This window comes from Coloeus monedula (assembly GCF_965178545.1).
Source record: "Coloeus monedula genome assembly, chromosome: 2".
Lineage (NCBI taxonomy): Eukaryota > Metazoa > Chordata > Aves > Passeriformes > Corvidae > Coloeus > Coloeus monedula.
The window spans coordinates 16053349-16080816 of NC_138782.1; the positions used below are offsets into that span (position 1 = coordinate 16053349).

The window sequence follows — 27468 nt, forward strand, 5'->3', positions numbered from 1 at the left end:
CACTACCTCTTCAGCAAGTTACAGAGGCTGGAGTTACTAACTAGAGATTGGAACTGGCATCCTTATAACAAATAGAGGACAGAAGAAATGCAAATTTTCATTTGTTAAAATAGTCAGAGTATTGTGCTGGCTTTGGCTAGAGTAATTTTCTTTGCAGTAGCTGGTACAGAGTTATGTTTTGGATTTGTGCTGAAAACAGGGTTGATAAAAGAGAGATGTTTTTGCTGTTGTTTAGGAGAATTTGCACACAGTCAAGGCCTTTTCTGCTCCTCACCCCACCCCAGCAGTGCACAAGGAGCTGGGAGGGGACACAGCCAGGACAGCTGACCCCCACTGACCAAGGGGGCATTCCACACCACAGGGCATCACGTTCAGCATATAAAGCTGGGGGAAGAAGGAGGAAGGGGGGGATGTTTGGAGCTGCTGTTTTCCCCAGTAACTGCTATGTGTGATGGAGCCTTTCTTTCCAGGCTGAACACCTGCCTGCCCATGGGAAGCAAGGAGTTAATTCCTTGTTTTGCCTTCCTTGTGTACATGGGTTTTGCTTTACTTCTTAAAATGTCTTTATTTCTATCCATGATCTGACTTCTACTCCTCTGATTCTCACCCCCATCCTGCTGGTGGGGGAGTGAGTGACTGACTGTGTGGTACTTGGCTGCCAGCTGGGGTTAAACCATGACAAGTATCTGGGTGGTAGCTGTAATAAAGGGTTATGACCTTGGCACACAGCACGTTTGCATTTTTAATTTTCATCCTATAGAAGTTATGTTTACCATGAAATTCAACACAGTCTTATTTGTGTGTAAGTGAAATCCCTGTAGTCCTACAGAAGAAAGAGGGACTGCTACTAAAGCTTTTGGTGTCTCAAGAAAAATAGTACGGAACAGTTCGTGAAAACAGATGCCCCAAAAGGGGTAGAAATCAGCACATTTTGTGTGGAAGAATAAAACAACAAAAAAAGGACAAAACTTGCTTACAGAACAGTTTAGGGACATTACTTTAAAGAAGACTAGTTTTTAATTTAGGTACTATTGCTGCTCATAACAAAAGAGCCTGAGAGCTGCACCAAAGGCTCTGGGCAAAGGGCTGCTTGAGCAGACTGTGATGGTTGGGCAAAAGACGTTGAAAGATGTGAAAGGAATCATTATCTGTGATCACAAGTCTGTCTGTTGAGACCCCAACAATGCAAACGGGAGCTGAGATGGAGTGGAGGTGATGAAAAAAGAAGATTGGATCTTAGGAGTGAAGTGATAGGTGAAAGCTGAGATTGAATGGAAAAACCTCAGAGATGATGAAAAATTTAATATTTGCTTGTTATGTTTTTCCTGGTGGGATGAGTTGCTACAGCTTGACCTTCTGGGGCTTGTTTAGATCTCTCTGCCCAAGTTTGGAAGACAGGCCTTGGAGAACACAGGTTCAGGGAAAAAGCAGCCGTGTTAGGCGCGTTTTCAGCGCGTTCCTTCTGTTGGGCACAGTCGTGCTGCCCAGGACAGCAGCTGCGGATGGGCAGCACTCTGTGCTCCCCTTGAGTTCTACTCCCACGCAGCGAGCGCTGCTGAGCCCGGCTGAGAGGCCACTTCGGGAGCTCCCAGGGGGTACCGCACACGGCGGCTGTGCCCAAATCCCGGCAGGGCAGCTGGCAGCCAGCGTCTGCAGCCTGGGGCACTCGGGGAGCGCCGCGCCTCGGGAGCCCAGCGCTCGGCGGGGGCTGAGGGGACAAAGCCTGCGCGACAGCGGGGCCCCTGTGCCCTGCCCCGGAGCTCCGGCCCGGGCAGAACTACATCTCCCGGCGGGCTGCGGAGGGAGGGCACGGCCGGGGGGTGGCCCCGGAGGCTCGGGAAGGCTCGGGAGGCTCGGGGAGCGCGGTGCCCGCTCCGGCCCGGCCCGGCAGGTGAGAGCGGCGGGCGCGGTCCCGGGATGGGGGGGCCGCGGTGCGGCGGGACGGGCTGGGCTTGGGATGTTCCGCGGCGGGATGCGAGCGGTGCCCCGGCGGGGAGAGGAGCCTGAGCTTCCCATGCAGTAAAGGGAATCCGCTTTTTCAAGCGATTCCGTGTGCCCAAGCCCGCGGGCGCTGCGCCGACGGCCCGTAGATGCCCGGGATTTAAAGGGAGCGCGGTACTGCGCGTACTCCTAACAATGGGAATTGATCAAGTCTGAATAACGCAGTGGGTCGTCTGGGGACTTTTTGTTGGTTTCGGGAACAGGAAGGCCCAAATCTGCATTCCTGGTGGGGGAGTGAATGTGGCATTCCCAACAGCTTGCTGGAGCCAGGGGTGCTTTTCCAGCGTAAGGTCCCTGATAAGCGGGATTTACCAGTGCTTAGGGAAACAACAATTATAGTTAGCATTCCTTGGGAATGTCGCCAGGTTTCCCTGTTTAGTTAGAGTAAGTGGCTTTAACTATTGGCATGTAAATGGTTTCTGTTTGGTTTATTTACTAATTTCTAAATGGGGATATGAAATTGAAGTTTTCTTTATTTACGGATAATTTTGCCAGACCTGAGAATGGTTTGATTGAGTACTTTATACATAATTCCCTTTGCTGAACAAGCATTTTAGGCATGAGAAGAAAACCTTTTAATGCACGTATTTTGATGCATAATTGAGCAATCTGCAAAGACTAAGCAAATTGTGTACTCTCTGCTCAAGCTGGGTTCAGTTTGTCAGAATTCAGTTGGGATTTCGACTGCCCAGCAGTTAAAACATACCATTATCGAACGCATTGCTTAATTTTCCAACTCTATTGAGTTAGGCTGCTTTCTCTTCCCTTCTTTTCCTAGCATAACTTTGTCTAAAAGAAGAGAATTTGCCTAGTTATTTTAGGTGAACCTACAAGATAGGATCAGTCTTAGAAGCCAATGTCTCAAAGCTACGTAGAGAGCCACAAATGCAGGGTTCATATTTTGATTGGCACTGCTCTTTGCAGATGCTGTGCTTCTCCCCTGAAGCGGATATTACTCCTGTTTGAAGTAAGCTAAAACTGAGGCTTGAGTGCACAGATTGCTAATGTTTACTGAAAATCGATGGAAGATAGCCCCAAAAGCAATTAAGCAGCTTTGAAAATCAATCCACAGTTGAAGTTGTCCAAGGACGGGATTAGATCTTTGTCAGAGCTGAAGTCTTTGTGGGTAAGGTTCTGGCACAGTGTCAAGTTCATGGCTCTTTGTTCTACATCTTTTCCAGTCTGAATTCATATAAAAACTTGTGTGTGATTTTCTTAAACTCTGCTGGCTTGTTATTTTTTCCAGAGTTTGTTATTTTATTTCGTGTGATCTAGTTTTGAAGTAAATAATTTGAAATAGAGCACGGTTGGTAATAACCAGTGCAGCCAGAATCCACATGCAATTTCTCTGTATGATTTGCCCAAAATAGGTATTGGATTACTGGGTGTTTTCAAATGCTTTTTTGCCCCCCTGTTGATTTACTGTACTTCAAGTATTTGGTCATCCTGTAGGGCAGTATCATTCTTTTCAGCCCATTTGTTTATCCAGGGTTTCAGCAAAGCTTTCAGGCCTACCTAGTATTTTTAGGCATAAAATGGCAATGTTTTAATCTTGTAAGCACTGTGAAACAAGCTCAGGCTCCTTGGTGGAAGGACCAATTTGTTCTGAGTAATTACAACAGGTAAATGAAAAGGTTTGGGGTAATAATTCTGGAATGGTGATACTCCCAGAAAGACTTGTTGCTTCAGTAATAGTTTGTCAAGTAATTTGTCAGTGGAGAAGTAGCAAAGCAGGGCTGGGGGTGGTAGGTGAAGTACATCTTATAGCTCTAGGCAAAGTAAATTGATTATCTTACATATTCCTGTGCACATTTCTTGCATTATAGTTGGAGTATTCAAATTCTGTGGCCAGATGAGAAGAGGTAAAGCCTTACCTTTGTGGTGGAGTGTCCACTACTTCTTTGAGCCTGCAGGAGTATTTTCTTCATGCCATGCACAATCCCAGATCCAGGGCAGTCTTCTTTAAAGTGCAAGTTCCAAATGTGGCAACTAGATCTCTAATTACTGTGTAAGTCCCTGAAGAAAAGTCACTTGGAAAGTAGAGCATCTTGCTTCTCTCTGAAGAGCTTTGGTCTGCTTGTAATTAATGTTGAAAATACTTCTTTCCCTTCTGAATACTACTGCTGAAAAAGTCCTGGATTCTTCCTCTGAACACATTATTTTTAATTAAAAGCATCATTGTGTGTGTAAATGGGTATTTACATAAATAGTAAAGCACAAAACATCTTCTAAAGCGGCATTTGCTTTAATATCTTGGTCATGCTAGACATAGCAGGATGGCTGACAGTGATGTGAATATACCCTGGGGTTTGTGGTTGGTTTTTTGAAGCAGCATTCTCAGTTTTTATATGTATTTAAGTGCATTGTTATTGATTAAATGCTTTCTGATTGGCAGGCCTGGGAATATTTTAGTGGGAATTGTGGTGGCCATGCTTTGTTAGTTGCTTTTTTCAATAGTGTATTTGCCACAATGAAGCAATTACCTGTGATCATGTTTATGAAGGGATCCTGCTGGATTAAGGAACAGGAGCTGTTTGCTAGGTTTCCTGTCTTAAAAGTGAGCTGTTTTCCAACATTCCTCCAACTTTTTTTTGTTTTTTTTAAACATCTCTGTGGGAGATTTTTAAGTGTAATCCATGGGACAAGAAAGGGCTCAACAAAGTTTTGGGGTTTGTTGTTCTTTCTCTGTCTCAAGCAATTCTTCTCACATTTATTGCACCCAGCAGTCAAATTTTGTTCATCTTGTGAATTCTGTAGTGAAGACACATAACTCTTGCTCTCCCTGTTTGTTCTGTATCTGCAGCCTGGGTGTGCTTTGCTGTCTGATAGAAGACAAGTCTTCCTCTCAGATAAAACACCATCTATGATGAATCAGAACCCAAGCTCTGTTGAAGGACCTCTTGGGTGCTTCATCTAGAGTGTTAACTGCTCTAATCTGGTGGGTACAGGTAGTGCACTTTTCTAGATGAAGGCCATGAATCCAAAACAGAACTTAAACATTTGTTATTAAGAGTGAGATGAAGTAGTAAGAATTGTTCTTGTTACATGTTTACTCTGGCACATCCTTTTGGTGTTGCAGTTATTTGACAGAAAATGATGACTACCATCTGTTCCCCTCCTCTGGCATCATTTAAAGTTCCTTTCCTTGTTGGGAATGAAGTCTTCATAGAGAGATAACAAGTTTCGATCTCTTCCTGTTTCCATAGTCACAATTAATATTCCTTTTTCCTTTTACACTTACGGCTCTAGGCAAAATGAATTGGTTGTCTTATGTATGATTTGCACATTTCTTGCATTATACTTGGAGTATTCAGGCTTTGTGGAAAGGGAGTCTTGTCTCCTAGAAAAAGAAGGAAATCTGAAGTAATAGATGAGGTAAGGAGTCTCATCATAGAGGTAAGAGGGAGTCAGACATTGTCAAGGAAGGAGGAATTGTGGCATGAGAGAAAAAGAAGGAAATGTGGAAAAGCTGGGCATTACAGAGGACTGAGGTCATCTCACACTGAGGAAGGAGAGAGTCTCGCACACAGGGAAGAGCAAGTCTGGCACCATGAAGAAAGAAAAGAGTCTGGCATCAATGAGGAAGGAAGGAGTGGCATCACAGAGGTATGATGGATTTGGACATCTCAGAGATAAGAGGGAGTGTGGCATCATATGAAAAGTGAGTCTGGCATCAAAAAAAAGCAGGAAATCTGCAGTAGTAGAGGGAGGAAGGAGTATCATCATGGAGGTAAGAGGAATTGTGAAGGAAGGAGAGTTTCATCAAAGAGAGGAAGGAAGGAAGGAAGGAAGGAAGGGAAGGAAGGAAGGAAGGGAAGGAAGGAAGGAAGGAAGGAAGGAAGGGTCTGCCATCACATCTCAGTGCAGCGGTAAGAGCGAGTCTGGCATTGTGAAGGAGGAAGAGAGTGGCATCATTGAGGAAAGCAGGGAGGAGTGGCATCACAGAGCTATGAAGGAGCTGGACATCATAGAGGTAAGAGGGTATGTGGCTTCCTGTAGGAAGGAGGGAGTCTGGGATTGCTGAGAAAGGGAGGAATCGCCATAGAGATAAGAGAGAGTGTGATATCACAGAGGAAAGAAATAATCTGACATCATAGAAAAAAGCAGGAAATCTTCACAAATGGAGGAAGGAGTCTCATCATAAAGGTAAGAGGGATACTGGTGTCAGAGGTAAGAGGAAGTCTGGCATCGTAGAAGATGAAAGTCATCTTGCGTCACAGCCGAAGGAGGGAGTCACATCGCAGGGGAAGGAGCACATTTTCATTCATGCTGCCCTTACTGCTTGGAGTTGTGATCCTGATTTAAATTCACAATGTGCACCTCATCTGTCTTGCAGTTTGCCAGAAAATTCCTCTGGCAGTCTTTATATTCATCGTTTCCTTCTCTACACCTTCTTTTAACTGCAGGGTTGTCATGTACTTTGTTCTTACATACCTCAAACTACTTGCACTCTTTTTTTCCCCTCTAAAGCACCACATATACGTCAATTCTGCATGTTTTAATAATTAAAGGTTTCAGTAACACAGTTTTCTAACAGTGCTAATACAAAAAGCTTGTAAATCTGCTAGCTGAAAGATCTTTCCCTCCCTGATTCCATGGAAGAATCTTCAGAGACTTAGACTAATGGAAGATCCTGCAGTAAATAGAAGGGGACATGCTGTGCTGTACCACCAAGCAGCTTGGGATGAAAACAAGTCTTATCTGGAGATCAGGGTGGGCAACACATTGGCAATTAGTACCATGGCAGGGAAGGAGGGTAACTTTTTACTCTTCAGTACCAGAGGATTTGGTGAAGCTAAAAATAGAGCCCTAATTTGCCTTAAGACCTGAGGAGCAATTACCTCAGTCTCGTTTCCTTATCTGTAATATCTCACTCTTTTGGTTCTATATCTTCATATATCTCTATCTTTCCACCCCTTCTGTAAAATGCAGATACAGGCATAGGATGAGGAGGTTAACCTCATTATTGCTAGAAATTCTAGTGGAAGGCAAAACAGAACCATGTGCTGTTCATAATTTCTTTTCAGACACTAGGAATGAAATGTTGAAGTAAAGCTCAAGATGTTGTTTGGACTCTGTTGGACTGTGTCATTTAGTTGGCTGGATAGTGGCTAAGAACGTTTAAAAAACTTGTTGCTGGCATGGTATCCTTCTCTCTTTTAGCTGTCAGATGGAATTTGAGAGAGCATTGAGAGCACTTTCAGCTGTGTTCACCCTCCATTGTATGCCAGGCTACTGTCACTTCTCTGCACCTGTGCAAAAAACCTGTTCTTGCTGGGATTTGAGGGTCATTAAATAAAAGTTAGGGCTGGATAAGATAAATAGGATAAAATCTTTGCATGATCTAACCTTAATGCATTATTATGGTAGTTTGAACAGTTCTTTCACCCTTAATCATCGTGACTGAACAGTGCTGATTTAAGAATCCTTTCATGGCTTTTCTGTCTGCAGAGTCTTAAACAGAAATTATTGCAGATGGAAAGTGCATCTCCTTTCTCCTGAATCATGCACACAGCCATTAGATCACAATAATGGGCATCACACAGATCCCAAGCTGGATTCTGTCAGTTTGAGTTTATGTAGCCCAAAGGCTTTTTTTAGACTCTTGAAAGGGAGTGGGTTTGTTCAAGCATAATAGAAGCAAAATAAGGAAAATTGAGATAAATGAATCATGTTTTTAAGGAGCACAAAAAAATCTGTGGGGCATGGCTTTGAAAGAGCAAGTAGTGTTTCTTAAATATGTGTTCTTGTAAATTGACTTTCTTCCTCTTAAGAATGTGGTAATGCAGTATTTTAAATAGTGATTGGGATACCAGCTTTGACTGGCCAGTGGTTACATAAATATGCTGCCCCTGGGTGAGGCGAAGTGGACAACAGTGAACTTGGTCCCATACAGCTTTTCTTTTATACTTAGCTAGACTTGGGTCTCAGTGCCTGTGGGCTTTCAGGGTAGTACTGGAGAGTTAACAGTTGATTGTCATTGTAGGAAAAATGAGGTGGGAACGTGTTGTGTAAGGTGCTCAACCACTCCCCTGGAATAACGTGCCTGGAGGACTAAGTGCTGTAAGTGCAAGTTCTGGGTGATGCATTCGGGCACCCCCAGAGCCTAAACTGGCCCTGTTGCTTGTTCCTGTTATCCAAGGGACAAAGCAGGTGAAGAGCTGCACGGGAGCAGTGCCTCAGTGCCACAGGCATGGGGTGTTCCTCAGCAGTGTACCCCCAGCCCTGTCCCGGGAGCAGCATGCCCCACTCCTGGCAGAAGCCTGAGAGAGTGTGGTTTCCCCTCTTTTGGGGACGTGACCTCACTCCTTGCTTGTAGCCTTCTAATTAGGTTCCTTCTGTACTGGCTAATTTCTGTTTGTGAACAGTCTCGAAAAAAACCTGTAAAATAGGACGATACCATCTCTTCCTGCTGTTTTGGAGATAGCATTGTGTGCCACCTCCCTGTGGCAATAAAAAATGTAAATGCTAAATTTCTTATTGAGACAAGCCAGAAACTCTGTTGGATTTGTATTTCCTGTCTTTGATTTGCTTTCCTGAGTAGGACGTTTTATTTCATCCCATGCCTGCCTCCCCTCCTCCCTTACAATGTTAATGTATCATTTCATGTTCACCTGGGAGATGTTATCACTTGTATGCAAAGCAATTTCAGCATTGCTAAGCTATTTTCAAGCTTGTCATAATGCTCCATAAACTACAGAAGTAGGAAGGTTTTCTTCTACAAGTGACTTGATGGTTTTCTGTCTGTTTCTGGTGCTACATAGTGGCAAAAATGTGATGCCTGGAGACGGTAGGACATAGACTGAGGGTGAAGCTGTGGGGGTTGTGCCATGTCTTAGTCCCTTTTAAGCTGTGGCAGTCCTCAGGGACCCTGTTACAGGTGCCATAAGTTTTTGAAGTCCTTCAGTGGGGTTATTGTTCCTTCAGGTCTCTTGGGAAGAAGAGTAACCTGCAATTGCTGCTCTTTGGGCAAACCCATGTGTGAACAAAGACTCTGCAGCAGAGAGGTGCCTTTTTGGTAAAGCCTGATGTGGGACTTTATGTAAGAGAACAAAAATAAACAGAAAAATCACTTCTAAATTGAGCTGTTATCTCTCCTGCAGAGTAATTATTAATCAATAAACCCTGTATCTCTGAGAGTGTGCCAAGTGCTCTGAGCTCCCTCGCAGTGTGCTGGTAAACCAGTCTTGGAGAGAAAATGTTACTAACCCTAAGCTGTGATTAACTGTGGCATATGTCTGAAAGCAGCCTTTTCCTGGTCTTAAAATCAAGAATCAAACACGGTTAGAAGGGAAAAAGGGGTTTTACCTCAGTATTTATTTTCAGGATCCTTAGGTGCGCCATGTCCAGGTGGAATGCGCTGAGATGCACACCACAATGCACACCCGCGATAGACCTGGTATAACATTATAGGTCTCACTAATTAGCCTATCTATCAAAGATTCCCCAGTGAGAGGCTTGAGTGAGCCCCCTCCCCAAGGAGCCTTCCCCCTGGATGGTCCTATCTTAGTTTACAAAGTGTGTTGTGGAGAGGACCTTGGGGTCTGGGGCCTTCTGATCCCTAACTATGAGGCTTCTAAGGTGTTCAGTCTCCTAGCTTGACAAAGTAAGTCTAAGAATGTAGGCTAAAAAACCACTAAGAATACAAAAAGCTGTAAAAGGTATATAAAAGGGGTATAAAAGAAAAAGCAAAAAATCATCATGGCATCAGTCTCACAGCCTTGCTTCACCCATGCAGCAGCAGTTTTGCCCTGGCAGAGTTTGGCAGCACCCCTCAGAGCTGCGGGTGTTGTGCATCGTTCACAGCAGCTGGGTTGTGTTTGGGCCAGAACGCGTTTCCAGCGTTAGGCTGAAGGTCTGAACAGTTGCTTATTCCTCCAACAACGTGTTTGAGATGGGTTCTAATGCTGCAAGGCAAAGATGAGTGTTTGCTTGTAGAAGGAGGTGGGGGTTTTACTATTAAGCTGTTTCATAGATGACCTCTCTGAAAAGAAAGAGCGCTGTTCTCTCGGGCATCTACTCCTGTGTATTGGTGAAGACAGAGCAAGAGACAGGACATAGTTTTGATGTAAATAATAATTGCTCTGTTCCTGTGAGCCCCTTAGCTCTGATGTTAATGCACAGACAGAGGACAAATCAAAATGCAAAAAGGTGCTGAAAACCAGGACTATTTCCTGAAAAACTATTTCCAGTAGGGAGCAGTAAGACACTGTAAGGAAGTTTTGGGGTCTCCTTGCAAACATATTTCTTGAGATGTGCTTGGCCTTCTTCAAGAGGAGCTTGGTTTTGGGCTATTTACTGGGCCCATTGCATTTCAACATTTTTCTTTCAAAACATGTTTTTAAAGCAGCAAACCAAAAGCATTCTTCCTTGAGCTCTTTAGGATAAAAGTACTGTCTAAAGTGTTTAAGTGCTGTCTGTAAACAATATCCACCCTGGGGTACAGCAAAGTCTTGGAGCCCAAGGACCATGGAATAAATGGAAATATTTCCTTCTAAGGTCTTGCCTTTGGTCACCTAAAAAGAGGGAAAAGCCAAACCAATACATGAACTCCCTTTGAAGTACTGGTTTATAAAGGCAACGTGCCAGTGTGGTTGCATCAAGAGACTTCAGACAACAAAACCACCAGCTTTGTTGTTGACATCTCTGAAAACTGAGGGTAGAAAAGTGTTACTGTACCTGTTTGTCCTTCCACACTCGTGGTGCTGTATTGCTGCAGCTGAAACAAGTGTTAAGGAGCTGATAGCTTCCATTTCACCACTGATCTCAGCAGTGATTAGCGGAGGAAATTCTGGTGCAGATGCATCACGACTGAGGTTGCTTTGTGCTGCTCAAACAACACACAAGAGTTCTAGAGAAGTAGCTTGAATAGTGAACATGGGAAATCACTGCTCTGAGTGGCCTCCTCTGGGCCCAGGCTGGAGCTGTTGGTTGGAACATGCTGCATCCCAGCAGCTCATCCCTCACAAAACAATCCCCTCGAGTGCGCTGTGAACTGGTGCGAGTCAAAATACTGCTGACGCACTTGGCCCTTCCCTTCCTGGGCACTCAGTGAAAAATGTGACATAGTTAGAGCTCTGGGTCCCGTGTTCATTGTAATCAGGAATTTTACAGGCACTTTCGAGGGAGCTGAGAGATTCAATACAGAGGGTCTCTGTGTTAGCAAAAGATAATCCAACCGATACCAGAGGCAGCTGCTTCCAAGTCAGGATGACATCTCATGCAAATCAGTTTGTCACCAGCTCCAACTCTCTGCAATAGAAGACAGAATTCTTGTGAGACCTGAAGCTGATTTTGGCACTTACTACTGGATTGTAAACAAGCTCGTCCTCAGGTGTGTTTGGAATTCACTGCAAAAATGGGTGTCTGTTCACACAGCGCCTTCTTTCCACACGCAGTCCAAGGCGAATGCAAAATACACACATTTGCACACAACCCCTCCCCAGGTCTTGTGCTGAGAAAATTCTGCTTTCTCAAGTGTCCTCCAGAGCAGATGGGGGGAGCAGAAATGGTTCTGTAGCTCTGGGTACTCCAGTGCCTTAGGACGTGAGGGTTTCTTGCTGAGGAAGGGGCTGAGGTTCTGTTCCTGGGCAGAGCAGTTCCGTGTTGGGTGCTGTGCCTCTGTCGCTGTGCTCATGAGGCCGTGGTGCTGATGCAGCAGGAGCCAGGAGAAAGAGTGCTCTGGTTTTGTAGGTAGCCCAGCCATTCTGCCTGCCCAGCAGGGCTGGCACTGACAGCAGCACTACTGTTTGTCGGGGGGCTTTGGAGACAGATTGGAGTTGGCCAAGAGTTTGGATTTTTCTGTGTGGTGTTTACACAGTTCTGGTGGTGAACCTTTCCAGTCTAGACGCGGCCTGAGTTGTGTTGTGATTTCAGGGGAGTTGCTGGTTTTCTCCCTGAAGGCTTAGGAGTAGAAATGTTACAAAATACTGTGGTAGGTAAAAATCATTTCTGTGCAAAGTGCTCTGAGGTTTTTAGAAGCCCCTCCAGTTCTGCTTTGCAGTAAAATTTAATTGTGCTCAGGATGCTCCTAAACTGCATTGGTTTGTGTGCTGAGGCAAGCTGAAATTGGATAAACTTTTTAATTCTAAGGTAAGTTATGGCCTGGATGTTGTAAAGGTGGGGAAAGAGTGTTGTCTTGCGCTCCAGGTAACATTGTGAAGAAAAACAAGTGGCAGAAATTATGGGAGCACCAGTGAAACAAATAAATCAAATTTTCTCAGTGCCTATCATTCCCAATAGCTCCAGCCTCTGAGGATTCAGGCACTTGCAAGGCTGTAGCACTTGCATGCGTGAAAAATAGTTTTGGTTTTTTTTTGGTAGCTTGTTCAATCTGCACAGGGCTTGGCTTCTGTACAAATGTTTTAATGGGTGCTTATCTTGACTTATTATTTATTTATTTATTGTCAGCCATTAGAAAATTAAACTCAAGAAGTTGACTAAAACCTGAGCTGTCACATAAAGGCACTTAAATGATTTAATTCAGTTTCATTCCTGCTCTAATCCTGTGAATTCCCGTTAACTTGTGTTAAAATTCCTGTTTCGATCCAGGAGTAAATTTGGTGCATTCTGATGACTCTTTGAGCCATTCCAGAGCATCAAATTACTCTGCAGCAGCAAAGCCAACAAAACCTTCTGGCTCTAGAGAGAATGAAGATGTTCTGGGTCATAAACAATCCTTGCCCTACAGAAGTTTTTAAATACTCGATGTCTTAGCAATTCCCCAGCAAACGAGTGTTTGAAGCACGAAATTCTTTAAAATTATGCATTAAAATGATGACAGTACTGTTCCCCAAACCACCTTACAAACATTTCTTATACTTAAAGGCATGCTTGAAAACATTAATTATTAAAGAGAGTCTAAGTGTTTTTTCTACTTGCAGCATGAAATAGTCCAAATACATTCAAAATGGATTTTTTTTTTTCTTTTTTTTTAAGGTGTTCTGTTTGACTGAAGCACAGCAGCCCTGCAGCAGGGTTATGCAGATGTGCTGCGAAATCAGGTTGTTCTTCACCTTGACAGAATTTTATCCCTTGGGAACGTGATCACATTTTAGAGAATGGGCTTTTGTTTTCTCTTTAAAATAGTTCACAGGGAGAAGGAAGGGGAAGGTCCAACTACCCTTTGCACTGCTGTTCAAGGGTTATGCAAATATATCCGTGCTCCACTTCCTGGCTGACTGGGAGGTACAAGGTGGCTGCCCTCACACTGTTCGCTTTTTATTCTGTGTATACGTGTTGTTTTTCTTTCCCTCCGAATCTACAGCAGTAGGTGTGTAAGCCTTGCTGAAGGGATGCTCTGCTTTGGGATTTGTTAGGAATCTAGAGCTTCAGAGGAAGAGAAAGCATTAAATGTGAATTACATAATTATAATTATTGTTATGTTATGTTTGTTATATTTACATTATAATGACTATTGAATTGCCACATAATCTCTTTACTTGCTTTGAGGTCTGTTTTTATTATATGTCTTTTTATTTAAAACAATTCTTCCCCATCTGAGTAGGTTAAAACATTCTATTTCAGAAATTTCACAGAAGTATCGATGTCACGTGAGTGCCAGAAGATCCTGTAGCTGGAATCCTGTCTAAAATGGGAAAACCTTTGTAGTCTTCACAAAGAATGTGTGTCTCCCTGAGCTGATTGGGCTTAACAGAGTTCTGCTCTTCTCTTGCAGGCATTATGCTGCTCGAGGTGGTCCTGGTCCTGGGGACACTCCTCATCTACTTCTTGTTTTCCAAAAAGAAAGAAGAGACACTGCCCTTCAAAGATGGATGGTGGGGCAAGGGACAAAAGCCTGTGACTCAAGAAGACACAAGTGTTCGGCCATTTAAGGTGGAGACTACAGAGGAAGAGCTGAGTGTAAGCAAATCTCTGTGCTGGGGGGAGGGAAGGAAGAAATGGCCAAATAAATGCAGGATGTGTTTGGAAGTAATTTTTAAATTGAACCAGTTGAGTGCCTGTGATGTCCAGGTCTTGGGGGAAGGGATTTTTCGGTACTTCAGAAGACAGGTATGAATAGGCAGATCTCACTGTGTCATTTTGTTCTCAGCTGGCTCTTGCAAAATTGCTGGTAAATAAACCTACTCTGCAAAGCCCAATAAACATAAAAATGATATTACAGATTACTCAACTCTGTTTTTCTGTTTGTGCATTTTCCTCAGTTTGTGTAGACCAGAATAAGAACAATGTCGTTTTTTCCCCCTTTCTTTCCAAAGCAATTACAAATACCTCATTTTCTTGACTGCTTTATGTTTGCAGCTGTGTTGGATGCTGATTCTTCTGTAATTAATAGTCTACTTTGGTCAACACTAAATTACTGTGGTAATTACAGTAAACACATACGTTGCAGAATTTGTTGGATAGAAAGATTTTGATTGTGAGTGTTTAAGCCAGGGATTGAACGATTTCATAGGTCTTTGTGGAGTCATGGTTCAAACAATACTCATGGGATTGCTCATATTATTAATTTACAATAGATTCCTAATTTCTCAGCAAGACTTGGGTTTTTTAACACTTTGCTTGCCCTTCTTAGTAGTATCAAGGGACATTGATCTCTGTTCTGTTTTCCCATTACACTGCAGACGCTAAGCTGGATAATTTCTAACTTTAAAATGTTTGAGCAGGGTTAGATTTCCAGACCTGCCTTTCACCCTCAGCTACTCTGGGGTTCTGTTTGTGGTAGGAAGGGGCTCTTGGCAGTCCGTCCCTGCTGGGTGATTTTAGAGTGATCTTGCAGCATCATTAGCAGCCCCTGTACCCCTGAAGTGCAGTGGGAAGGTGACTGTCATTGTTATTCCAGACTGGCAAACTATAATATTGGTCTAGTTTCACCAACTTTCTGTCTATGCAAAATCCTTCCGAGTGTTTCCCAGAGAAGAAACCCCGGAGTCCGGGAAGGAAAGCAAAAGGTTTGGGCCAGATTGATGCGTTGATTGTGAGGAAGGTACCCTGGAAATGCAGCAAGACTTAAAACGTGAAGCCACAGCAGTGCCAGCAGAGCGTCTTGCCCTCTGTGGTTGTCAGCCTGGCAGACAGGTTAGGGAGCCCTGCAGAACAAAGGCTGAGAACAGCTGTGAATGGAAGAGGAAGGAGGCCATCTGGAGGAGGAAAGGAATTGGAACAGCTGATGGAGCATCAGCAAAAGGCACAAGTGTCTAATTAGAGATGTTATTTCCATTGTTTCCATTTCACTTGGGAATAACTAGAAACCATACACAGTAGAGCCCAAGGCAGCAGACACAAGTGCTTTTAATGTCTGTTCTTTCTTTTTCCCTGTAGGACTTATTTAGGAGACTTGACCAGGCTCGATTCACTGAGCCACTGGAGGACAGTTGCTTCCATTATGGGACTAACTCAGTGCATCTCAGGAAGGTTGTGTCCTACTGGAAAAACCAGTTCAATTGGAAGAAACAAGTTGAAGTCCTCAACAAGTACCCACAATTCAAAACAAAGATTCAAGGTGTGTAGCTTTTACCCTTAAAATATAAACAGTAATAGATACATTTGTCTGCTAGGGAACTTGGTGGGAAGAAGGCTCTGGTTGTGTCACGTGGGCCTTCCCTCTCTGGCTGCCATGGTCTGGATCACTGGCATCACTGCCGAAGCAGCAAGGAACTCCTTCACTGTAACTGAGGCCTTTAGGACAAGGCATGACAAATAGAATTCCCTGTGCTTGAGCGGGCTGTCAGCTGGTGTTAGCAGGAGCCAGGCACGGGTGTTTGGAAGCAGAAGTGGATCTTAACATGTACACGTGTTCTCTGACTCGCATGCAGTCGTGCAGACATTCCCACAGATGTCTCCTGATGCTCCGTGGAGCTGCCCAGCTGCTGCTGTCACAGTGAAGCCATCAGCCTGGCAGCCCTCCTCAGCTGGGCAGGATGTCCCTGCCTGGCAGGGCAGATGTGCTCTGCTGCACCTCTTCAAGCATTCCCAGGCCTAGGAATGCACAGTGCCTTTCCCCTGGGGTTGGTGTGCTGCCAGGTGTGAGGGGATGGTTCTTCATTCAGAGCACACTGCACCTTTCCAAAGAGTTCATTCAGCCAAGCTCTGCTTGTGCTGGAGCTTGGTCAGACTGGGCTTTTTCAAAAGCCTGATTTAGGGTGGTGCTTGGGTCTTTTGGGGCTGCAGTTGTAGATCTAGAGCACAGCAGGCAATTGTCTGACATGATGGCAAAATTTAACCTTACCAGAGGATTTTGTTACGTTTTCACTTGCACCCATAGTTGTGTGTTATTTCAAATGGTGCAGTATGCCACAATATGTTAAATGGATTTGGGACAATAAATGGTGTTACATAGTGGTTAGAGCATAAAGCATTTATTTAAGTGATGTTAATGCTGAAAAAGATAAAACCAAAAAGCCTTCCCTTAAAAAAGAAGAAAAAAGCACCATCTGAGACAAGAAAGGGTGAAGCAGCTAAGGACAATGCACTATGTATAGCAATGGGAAGGGAAATGTCAGTGTTGGGAAAGATTACAGAGGGGAGATATGAAAAGACAAGGTCAAACATTCTGTGTATCAGATTCCTACCTTCTGTCATCACTTGAAAGCTTTTCAGAGAATACAGAGATTCACAGAAGTGTCAAGGATGGGGAAATCTCAAGTCAGTGAAAGAGGGTGGGATTGCTGGTGAACTGGAGTTGATGTGAGTAAAATATGCTAAAATACATCAAGAAATGAGGCATTCAGGCTCTGCTGGGAACAAATTCCTGTTTCCTGGAAAACTAAGCCCTGAGTTAGTTTGAGGAAGAGCAGTTCACCTGAAGCTGGTAGTGCAGTGCTGCGTGAAGCTTTCCTGCTGGAAAGGATCACAATGGAAACCACACTGCAGTTTTTACCTTTGTACTGAACAAGCAGGAGAGTTTCCCATTTTGGTTTACTCAGAGAGATACTGAAAGCTTTGGACAAAGGGTAGGAAAGAACTACAAAAATGAACACTTTAACTCTCTTTTAGCCAGGCATAAAATCCTTGATTCGGCATGACTGCTTATCAGCTGTTAAGATGTGTGACCTGATTACAGGAGGCTTCCACAGGCAGAGAATACTTACTGAGGGCTTTTAAAATGCCTTTTGCTGTAGCATTTAGGGTCAGTGGCTGGGGATACAAGCCGGACATGTTCAAATGGAAAGTAAGGCATGAACAAAATGAGGAAAGTGATTAATGCCCCCGAACCAACAGCTGCAAGTTGTGATGGATTCCCTATCTCTTGGTTCCTTCAAGCTGCTGTTGTAGGCCTTTCAGGAAGAAAAATCTGTGGCTGACTGAGGCCTATCCCGTGCCATGTAGGGACATTTGGGTAAGATTTAAGGGCACTTGGACTAAATGACGTAATTGTCTCCTCTGCCTGTAAGCTGAGTCAATGTGTTACCGTTGGTAGATTGCTTCACTTCTATGTCTTAATTTGCCAATATATTTTAAATCAGAAATAGCCAACCTCATTTGGCTGCTGTGATGCTTAATTGCCCATTATAAAGTACTATAAGGTCCTTGGATGAATGTATCCAGAGAGGTGCAGTGTGTTTGCACCCTCACAAAAAAAAAAGGACTGGAGAAAAGCTTTATTCATCATCTCTTCTGTGATTAGTTTCAGTGCCATGGTAAATTTTGGCGTGCTAATTAATGATTTTATTTCTTACAGGCATTGATATCCATTTTGTTCACGTAAAGCCTCCTCGTTTGCCTGAAGGCCAGGCTGCTAAGCCACTACTAATGGTTCATGGTTGGCCTGGCTCATTTTACGAGTTCTACAAAATTATCCCTCTCCTGACGGATCCCGCAAGCCACGGCCTCAGTGATGAGCACATTTTTGAGGTCATTTGCCCATCTATCCCTGGTTATGGTTTCTCTGAAGCACCCCACAAAAAAGGTATGTCACATGAGAAGAAACTGAACCCCCACAAGCCCAGTCTCACAGTGAGACAGCCTCTGTTAGCAGAACAGCAACTCCTGTTACACACTTCTTGTTTTCCCGGTGAGGAAGCAGAGATCCTGTGTGTCATGTGGGAGGAGGGAGATAAGGGGATGATTTTGGGTGACATCACTGGCTAGTTTCTGGAGCAATGTGTAGATGGATAATTTTAAAAGCACCATAAAAAGCTATGAAGTGACAACTCAAGAATTGTAATTGCATCCACAAATTGTCTGTGAGTGAGCAGGCAGGGTAATTTAATTTACTGCTGTTCCTTTTGGGTGTTTTGAATCCATATTTGACAGCATTGTACAAGTAGGTGAGAAGGAAGAGGTGAAACGAAGCAGTTCATATATCCACGTAGCAGATTGCAGCCAAATACCTGCTTGCTCAGCTTGTGCTCTGAGGGATACAAACACAAGCTGCAGCAAATTGAAGCCTGGAAGTGTTTAAAGTGCTACTGAGTTTAGCATTTAATTACATGTGCGGGTGAATGACCAGCAGGAGAAGGTTGGCTTTGCTTTTTTCAGCTTCCCTGGCTAAAATTTACATGGTTAGTGTGCAGAAGCAGTGGAGAAGTGCATCACTGGTGGAAACAAGAGTTTCCAACTATCATTAAGAGAAGACTGTGCTCCCAGCAGACAAAACAGAAACACACTCCCTGGGGAACTCTCTGTGCCTCTGATGGGGCTCAGATGGAGTATGGACAGAGCTGAGTTTAAAGGACTCTGGCAGCCCTGTGGCGGGGCAAGTGCATGGACAACTGGGAGAACACCAGTCAGCAACAAAGGCTGGCGTTTGTCCTCCTCATGGTTTCTGCTTGCTCTCTAGACTCTGCCTGGATGCTGAGCAAGGGCTTCCATGCAGTCAGTCAGACAGACAGGCAAGGAGAATTGGACTTGAAGCTTTTGAGGAACTTGAACGTTGCCTTGATGTGGAGAATCAGGGTCAGAAGTGTGGGTGGAATTAGTACAAAATAGTGTTCTTTTCTTCTAATGCAGACTTCAATTCCGTGAGTGCCGCTTCTGTTTTTTATGAGTTGATGCTCAGACTGGGATTCAATGAGTTCTACACCCAAGGTGGTGACTGGGGCTGGCTCATCTGCACCAACCTAGCCCAGATAGCTCCCAAGTGAGTACCCCGTTGGTACAGCTGTTTTACTCTCTGAATAGTTATTTCTTGTGCACTTGGGAGTTCCTGCCAAGTCCTCACTGTGTAGCTTCTTTCTTTGATGCTCAGTGTTAAGCAATGATGCAAAATTACATACTTTAGTTTATATTAAATGCTTTTTCTTTCAAACAGTTGTGCAGTAGTTTTGTAGTGGCCTTGCTGAGGTCTGGACTGGGACACATACTTGTAAAGAAAAACAAGGGAGGATTTGTGGCTTGGTGCCCTGGAGTGTGTGCTGATTACTGACAGTTGTCCCTCTGACTTGTCATCTTTGTGTGAAAAGCCACACTAAAAGGGCAGCTGAGGTCATGATGTAATTAACAGGCTGAAATTCAAGTATGTCCATTTAAAATGTTACAGGTCACAGCACCAAGCCTGGCAGAGTTCAAGACGCGTTTGGGCAATGCTCTCAGGCACGTGGTGTGATTCTTGGGGCTGTCCTGTGAAGGGCCAGGAGTTGGACTTTGATGATCCTTGTGGGTCACTTCCAACTCAGGATATTCTATGACTCTAAATACAACAACTTTGAGCTTTTGTTAACTTTTTGTTAACTTGTGGGGCTTTTTCTGTTTTTGTCTTTAGCCATGTGAAAGGTCTCCATTTAAATATGGCCTCAGTTTCAAAGCTGGGACTCACTCACCTGCTCTCTGTCCTGCTGGGCCGGTACTTCCCAGGGCTCTTTGGATTCCAGGATGAAGATGTCAGGAGGATGTTCCCCTTCTTGAAAAAAGGGCTCTACAGGATCTTGTCGGAGTCTGGCTACGCTCACATACAGGCTACAAAGCCAGATACTGTTGGTAAAACAAACAAAAAAACCCCACAACCTTTTGAGCTCGGAATACTTAAGTCTCTTCACTTTAGTTGCACTTCCATAGACACAAAATGTACTGCTAAAAATATGCAGAAAATAATCTGGTTTTGCAGTGTATCTGGACATTACAAACTGAGCATGCTGCAAGTGCCACTGACCTCATTTTCCAGTTTTCATAAATAAAATAGATTGTTTAATATTTTTCCACTTCTGCTATCACCGGGGGCTGCAATTCCATTTCAAATGCAGCTCTGCTGAGAGCAAAAGATAGTTTCTTCTCAGAGAATGGATCACATTCAAATAATGTAAACTACAAGAAGCTTTTAGCTGTCTCAGCACACAATGTAGCTTATTTATTATAGGGATAAGTAATACCTGAGAAGCAAAATCAAATTTCACTTTCACTCATTGTTCTGAATCACTTGGAGACTTTCAAGGAAAAAAAATTGTAGCTATGAGTGTTCTTTCTAGACGAGCTAGTCACTCAGATGGTTTAACTACTCTAAGTATCTGAGTATTAAGTGTTTCTATTTTAAAAACATCTTTTGTGACTGAATTGGACAACTGAGTCAGGAGTACTGACTACATTTTAGTTTAGTGCAGCAGCAATTCACGGATGGATTTTATTAAAAACATAGCTAAGGAAAATATTTCGTAATGGTTTTCCATAAACTTACCTCCAGAGGCAGGTATGTTCTTAAAATGTGTAGGCAAAAGGATAATTTTTTGGATTTAAAATAATTTTGTTTCCGTTGAGTTTTGGTTTCTAAAAATTGCCAGTCTTTTGTGCTTTAGGGCAGAGAGGGAAGCTAATAGCTGAGAGATGCCAAAGCCATGCTCCTTTGCAATCAGAATTTTGGCTGATTCTTGTCCTTACCAATCATGTGTGGTCTGTCAGAGCAGACTGTGCAGACTGGGAACCAGCAGCCAGATCATGCTTTGGGAGCTGGAGCATTCCTGCAATTCTCAGGACAAAGAAGAGAGGAGCAGGGCAGTGGCAGGTTCCTGAAAGGAGAGAAGAATGCTTTGAAGACATTTCTGACAGAAATGCCTGTATTCCAAGTGCTCTTAGGAGCAGTATCAGGGCTTTTTCTATGTAAGCAGATGTACTCTACTCACAGTAAGCAGGTGAGAACAGACTACTGCTTGCCATGTCCAGCAGATCTGCAAATTGTGCTCAACAGAACTTTTTCAAATGCTTGCTATTTCGGTTATCAGTAGTAGTTGCTTAATAACTGAAATTGCACTGTTGTGTTTAAATAGCAATTACTGATGAAATTGTGCCAGCTGCAGCATTAGGCATCTTCCTGGAAGGCTGGGTTGCATGGGTGGAACTTCAAATGCATTTTCCTCATGTTTTACTGAGAAGCTGGGACAGTGTAGGATCCCTGTATTTCACAGCACTGGGATCTGTGTGATCCAAGTTCCAAGTGCAGGTGTGTTTTTTTCTGTCCAAGGAAAGCAAACTATAAAATCTATATTAAGGCTTGTTCTACATGGAGGCAGTTTGCTGTTGCTAATTTAGAAGATGGACTGTTTAGTAGAGCCTTGCTGTTCCTTAATGACTTTCTAATAATCCTTAAAATGTTTTTGCTGTTAGATAATGCTGCAAATCCTCTTGGTCATGTGTAGGCATGTGGGGTTTGGCTCTGTAATGCTGTTTAATACATGACAACTTCCAGATTAATGGAAGCAAACCTTCCTTGGCACATAGAGCTTAATCTTATTAGCTTACCAGGCAAAAAGAAAAGGCAGCAGAAATCCAATACTGTTACATCAGTTCAAAAAACGTTCAGTGTGAGCTAATGTGGAGCCTGCTCCTTTGCAGATACTCTCAGTCTGTGATTTGGCATTAAATGGCTCCAATTCATTGTACTACTTTATTTATTTAAGAAAGCAGCTGATGGAACAGCTCTGTAAAGTTACATCCCCTGTATTATAATAGGCAGCTGTTCTAACACCCTCAGTAGTTGCATATCACCATTTTAGTTAAATTTTCCTCCTCCTTTACAGGCTGTGGTTTGAATGACTCTCCTGTAGGACTGGCTGCATACATCTTGGAGAAGTTTTCTTCATGGACTGATATGGAATTCCAGAGTCTAGAGGATGGAGGTCTAGAGAGGTAAGCCCTTTCTCTCCTGCCATTTTGGATGAGGTGATTAAGCCTGGAGTCACAGCTGAAGAGGTTTGTCTGAAGTGGTCACCTCACACCTCAGGGAGCCTGTAGTGACCACAGCTGGTGCAGAGCTGCCCTACAGCACACAGAGAGGCAAACAGGCAAACAGGAGGGTGATGAATTCCCTTCCCACTTGGATCTCATGTTAGATGTCATAGGTTAGCAAGCATAGTCCCGGAAGGGATGTCCTTGCTAAGCGGTGCTTACAGTTTCCTCTGGGAACTGATAGAACCTATCAGCTGGCCAGTTTGAATATGGACAATTCTCTAAGCCACTTAAAGTTGTGACCACCTCTGTGATCCACATTTAAGAATAGGCAAACTCCCCCTCCAAGCTCTCTCGTTTCTGGCGCTGGCACAGGTGGCTGCGGGCCCCGTGTGGGGGCCAGCGGGCCCGGCCAGGCCCTGCTTGGGCCAGGCTGGGCCGGGCCACGGCCATCCTGGAGCCATGGACCTGTTCCAGCCATGGAACCCCCCCACTGCCTTGCCGTGGGCAGCCGGAGCAGCTCGGCTCTCCCCCCTCTCCACTGCGATAAGAAAAATTCAACATTCCAGCTGCAAAGCTGCAAGGCCGAGGTGAGATTAACCCTTTTACTGCTGTGAAGAGCTGAAACCTGAGGGAAGAGAGAGAGGAGATGCTTAAAGCTGAAATTCTGTTGTGAAGCTATGATATATCAGAGTATCCTGTTGTAATTTCATGAAGATCTGGGGGGTGGAGTGTTCAACTCGTAAGCAAAAGCACCTGCGCTGAGATAGGCAGATGCTGACGCAGCTGTAATTTCATGAGAAGTTTGGACAGGGAGAGATGAACCAGATGAGGACTTTTGCTCCAAACGGGAAAGGAGAAAACCTCAGTACCTAGAGATGCTCCCAGAGATAGTCTTAACGATGAAGATGATGAAGACCCTTTGCTCCCAGGGAAGGAGAAGGGCCTCTGTTTTTGTTTCTGAACAGCTCAACCTTAAAATTGTACCCCAAAAAACTTCAAGAGTGGACCCTCGAAAGCAGTTGTGGGAAAAGCTGCAAGTCGAAGGAAGGGACTCACATGCGAGCAGAGAGACTCCTCTTCCTAAATGGACTGAACGATATTTGGAAGTGGGCGGCTGTCTCATTGTGATAATGTTTTCATAGCATGAGCAAGAAGAGACTTCTCTTTCTAAATGGACTAAACAAGGTTATTATGGAAGTGGTAAACAGACTGAACATCTTAAGGGTTGTCTTTTTACATTGTCAGTGGGAGAAGGGAGGAAGGTGGGGGGAGGAGGAGAGTTCTGAAGGTGGTATAATTTTTTTTTCCTTCCCTCTTTTAGGTCTGTTAATAAACTTTATATTCTTTCAAGTTTGGTGCCTGCTTTGCATTTTTCCTAATTCTTATGTCACAGAAGATAAACAGTAAATGAGTATTTTGGACCAAACCACTACACTAAGAAAAGAAATACACCCTGCAACTCCTGGATATTAAAAACTGACTTGGGGGAAGAATCTCATTAGGACCAAAAGTTTAGCCCACATTAAAATGCTGGGAACTCATGAGTCATTGTAATACTAACAATTAACTCACTGTGAATTGGCTTTGGATTGATTGTTACTGCTTCATCTACCTACCATTTGCTAATAAAGGATTATGTTTAGTGTGCAGCAGAAATCAGAGATGAAACCCCCTTTGAGAACTACCTGGCAGGAATGGAGAGAGGGGGCATGCTATGGAAAGGCCCAGTGGCAGCAGATATGAATGGACTGTTTGCACTGCATGCAGCTGATGATTTTATATGAAACATGCACTGTTTACAGCACTTGTTGGGGTATGATGGCTGTGTTGAAGGCTCACAGTAGCATTTCAGATTATCATTAATAAATGGCACCAGCTGTTGCATGTGCTGTTCTGCTCCCACCCTCCCAGTCTGTGGACAGCCATGCTGGGGCATGAGGTGCTTGTTGGAACCTGCCCTCTGTGTAGAAGTTAAAATGTCACTTCCCAGTCTGTCTGAAAGCCTTTAGGATCCTTAACTGGTCACTGGCAGACAGAGGGGGAGTAGTAACTTCACCTCTCCACTCCTAACCAAGTTAACTCTTTTTTTTTCCTGTAACTTTTTTTTTGTTTCCTTACAACCGAACCAAAGTCAAGTCCCTGCTAAAGTCATGCACATCAGTGTTCAGGTCTAACTAAGCAATCTCTTGGGCTTGCCTCTTCAGGAAGTTCAGCCTGGATGATCTGCTCACCAATGTCATGATCTACTGGGTGTCAGGCTGCATTGTCTCCTCGATGCGTTTCTACAAAGAAAACCTCCAGAAGGGGATAGGCACACAGAAACATGAAAAGTAAGCGTGGCTTCTTCCCTTTAAATATTTTGCCCTGATCTTAATTTTATGGTTGCAGATGGATTGCTCATGCTTTTTAGGTTTCTGAATGCTGAGGGAAAAGACTGCTCTATCACAATACTCCTCTGCAAGACAGACCTGCTAGCTGATGTACTGTGTTGTGCTTGCAAAACACGGTGCTTAGGTAGGAATCCTGAACCATCAGTGAAGAGATCTGACTGGAGGCACTGCTTGAGGGCCTCCCATTCATGGAGCATCCATGTACTTCCCGATTTTATTTCAGTTACTAAATTAGTCTGTGAGTGAGTCATGCAGTCAGTTTTGTTTAGTTTAGTTTGTTGTAGTTTTTGCCCATTTCTGGACACAGTTTGCCTATTTCTGCAAAAGGCTTAAGTCCCTTCTTTGGAAGCAACTTCAGCCTACTGACAAACTGCATCATTCAGGAGTCAGTGAGAGTGATGTGCCTGCTGCTACTCACACTCTTAAGACAGCAGCTTAGTTGCATATAATTGTGTGAGCTTGAGTATGAGTGAAGGCTTAAACCTGCCCTGAGGTGTTTGCAACCACAGCTTAGTGCCATGGTATTTATTTAGCTGTGAAATGATGCTCCCAGGAAGCTGACTCAGTTCCTGAAGCTGTTGTGGCTATGCTGTGGGCAGTATCTTGCTCTGGTTCTGCCTGCTTGAGATGAGCTGCGTGAGTTTCTACGTGCCTAGAGGACAGAGTCTCAAAGTCTTGTGTAAAATTCTGATCTCAGGCTTCCAGTGGCTACGTGCCCAACACTTTTTGTATCTACATTTTAAAGTCTGTAATTTCTGACAATGCAGCTTATGTGTATGGGATATTTAAACGTAGAAAATGTGGCTCTTATAACAAGCACGGATCATTCCACTTTATAAGAGACTCTTCCCCTCAAATCCAGTCACTTCCTTATACATCCTAATGTTCAGAATGTTTTGTATTGTGCATTTGTGCCAGTTAAAAGCAAGAGCTACTTTACAAGGTATAGCCTCACATTTAGAAACGTTGCTTCTGAACCAGTCTAGATTATTATTATTCCTCTCCTCTCTCCCCCTTTGAAGTAGTTCTTCCCCTGCCTCCCCTCCAGTTGTCCTGCCAGGCTTAGCATATTTGGGTGGTTATCTTCTCTGTAAATCTCTCTCCAGCCCTTACAAATTGTGTGCTTGCCCCTCAATTGGAGCCCTGTGTGCAGCAAGAGGAAATTTGCTGCCCACCACGTCCTAGGGCTCCCCGCTCTGTTTCCATGCTTCTGACCTTCATGCTGTTCCCAAGATGTCTTGCAAAATTGCTTTAATATCACTGTATGCAAAAACAAATACAAGTTTTTTTCCTCAGGAGTTAGAGCGTTGTCTTCACTTTTAGGATATGGAAGTTGAATTTTAATTGCCTAACAACAGTGTGCCCAGCTGTTTAAGAGCATTCCCTTGGAACTTTTGATTTGTTGCAGGTTTAAGTGTTTGGAAGATTACAGTGATTCTCTCTCCTCTCTCAGGCTCACAGTACAGGTACCCACCGGCATTGCCTCCTTCCCTAATGAAATCCTGCACACACCCCAGGCTTGGGCCAAGAAGAAATACACCAACATCGTCTCCTTCCACTTCATGCCTCGAGGTGGCCATTTCGCAGCTTTTGAGGAACCTGAACTTCTTGCTAAAGATATTCTGCAATTTGTGGGGAAAGTAGAGAAAGAGCAACTCTGGAAAAAGAAAGGGGAATAACTTCCCTAAGAAACGGCAGGGTAGTTACTTTTAGCTTAGCACATGTACAGGGCTTACTAAGTGTACTGTAATCCAGGTAGTTAGATCTTATTATTGACCAGATGTGAGCAAGGACAGCAAGAAAAATGCAGTGTATCTCGATGAGATACTGCCATGGGGACCAACTGATTTTAGGTTGGGCTTTTTTTTTTGTTCAGCTAGGCTAAGAAAGCAGCATGAAGAATACTTGGCTGTCTTCTAAAACGTGTTCTGTAGTATTCTTGACTCTTGCTTTGAGATTGAAAAGTAGACCTTACAACTGCTAAGGTACTTAGTAACAGTTTAATTGTTATGAAAGGCCTTTATTTTCATGGCAGCAGTAAAATTTGAGTTGCTGTAAGTGTGAAGTTCCTCACTTAAAGGGTGGGGAGCAGCCTGGCAGGACTTAACTTGCATGAGTGCATCAATCAATCAATCAATCATCATTGATGATCTACATTACCTTTAAACTGCCTTCTGCTGGCTGCCTTTCTTTTCCAGCCTGGGCTGTGGAGCAGTTTCCTGGCTGTGAAGGAGCTGGAGTGCCCTGTGCCAGGCTCCTGGGATATGTGAGGAGCAGCTGAAGCACACAGGTGCCTGTAGCTCAGACCAGGGGGAGGGGTTGGGTAGGAGCAGCTACCTCTGCTCTGAATTTGTACTCTTAAGCTAAATCATAGCCTTAGGTAGGCTCAACATGCTGTGGCTTTGTGCTGCTTTGGCAGGGTATTGTAAATACCTCTTACTAAAGAATAAAAACCTGATTAATTCAAAATTAAAAGAAAAGTGCATTAAATTTTTTAATAACTCCTCTTTGATTCTTTTAATTTTCTTAACAACTGAGATTTTGCTTGGTACCAGCTAACAGAAGCATCAGTTCAGAACCTATCAATTCTGTACTGCATCTGTCACAAAGGTCAGATTGAAGGCAAACTGCTCAAAGGAAATTGAAGGGCTGTATGGTTTTACCAGCTCCTGTCCCTAGTGTGTGTAGTTGAGCTTCAAACAGGTCTTAACCCATATCCAGATGACTGATTTCAGTGTGGTTTTGTTCTCCAGTCACTTCTGATGTCCTTCTCTACTTCTGAAAGCACAGGGAAATACAATCTATCAATAGCACTTGCATGGATTAGTATTATTTCACAATCTTAATTGAAATGGAAGCCAAGAGCTGCTCAGCAGATCTGTGCTCCATCCCACAAGGCTTTAGACTCTAGCATACCATGTAGTTTGTTTCACAGAAGGGAAGTGGACCCTCCTGCTGGGCACATTCAAATCCTAGTGCTGAAAGCCACCACCAGCCGTGGCAGAAAATCATTAGGGCAGAT

General features: G+C 43.8%; 1 protein-coding gene across 1 annotated transcript; it reads left to right on the top strand.

Moving 5' to 3' along the window:
* Nucleotides 1-1812: 1812 nt before the first annotated feature.
* On the top strand, nt 1813-26363 carry EPHX1 (epoxide hydrolase 1). The gene is made up of 9 exons (XM_082276890.1): nt 1813-1891; nt 13679-13863; nt 15283-15463; nt 17642-17869; nt 18913-19042; nt 19664-19878; nt 21906-22014; nt 24261-24386; nt 25900-26363. The coding sequence occupies exons 2-9, from the start codon at nt 13684-13686 to the stop codon at nt 26123-26125; spliced, it is 1395 nt and encodes a 464-aa protein (XP_082133016.1). The 5' UTR covers nt 1813-1891; nt 13679-13683; the 3' UTR covers nt 26126-26363.
* The last annotated feature ends 1105 nt before the right edge of the window (nt 26364-27468 follow it).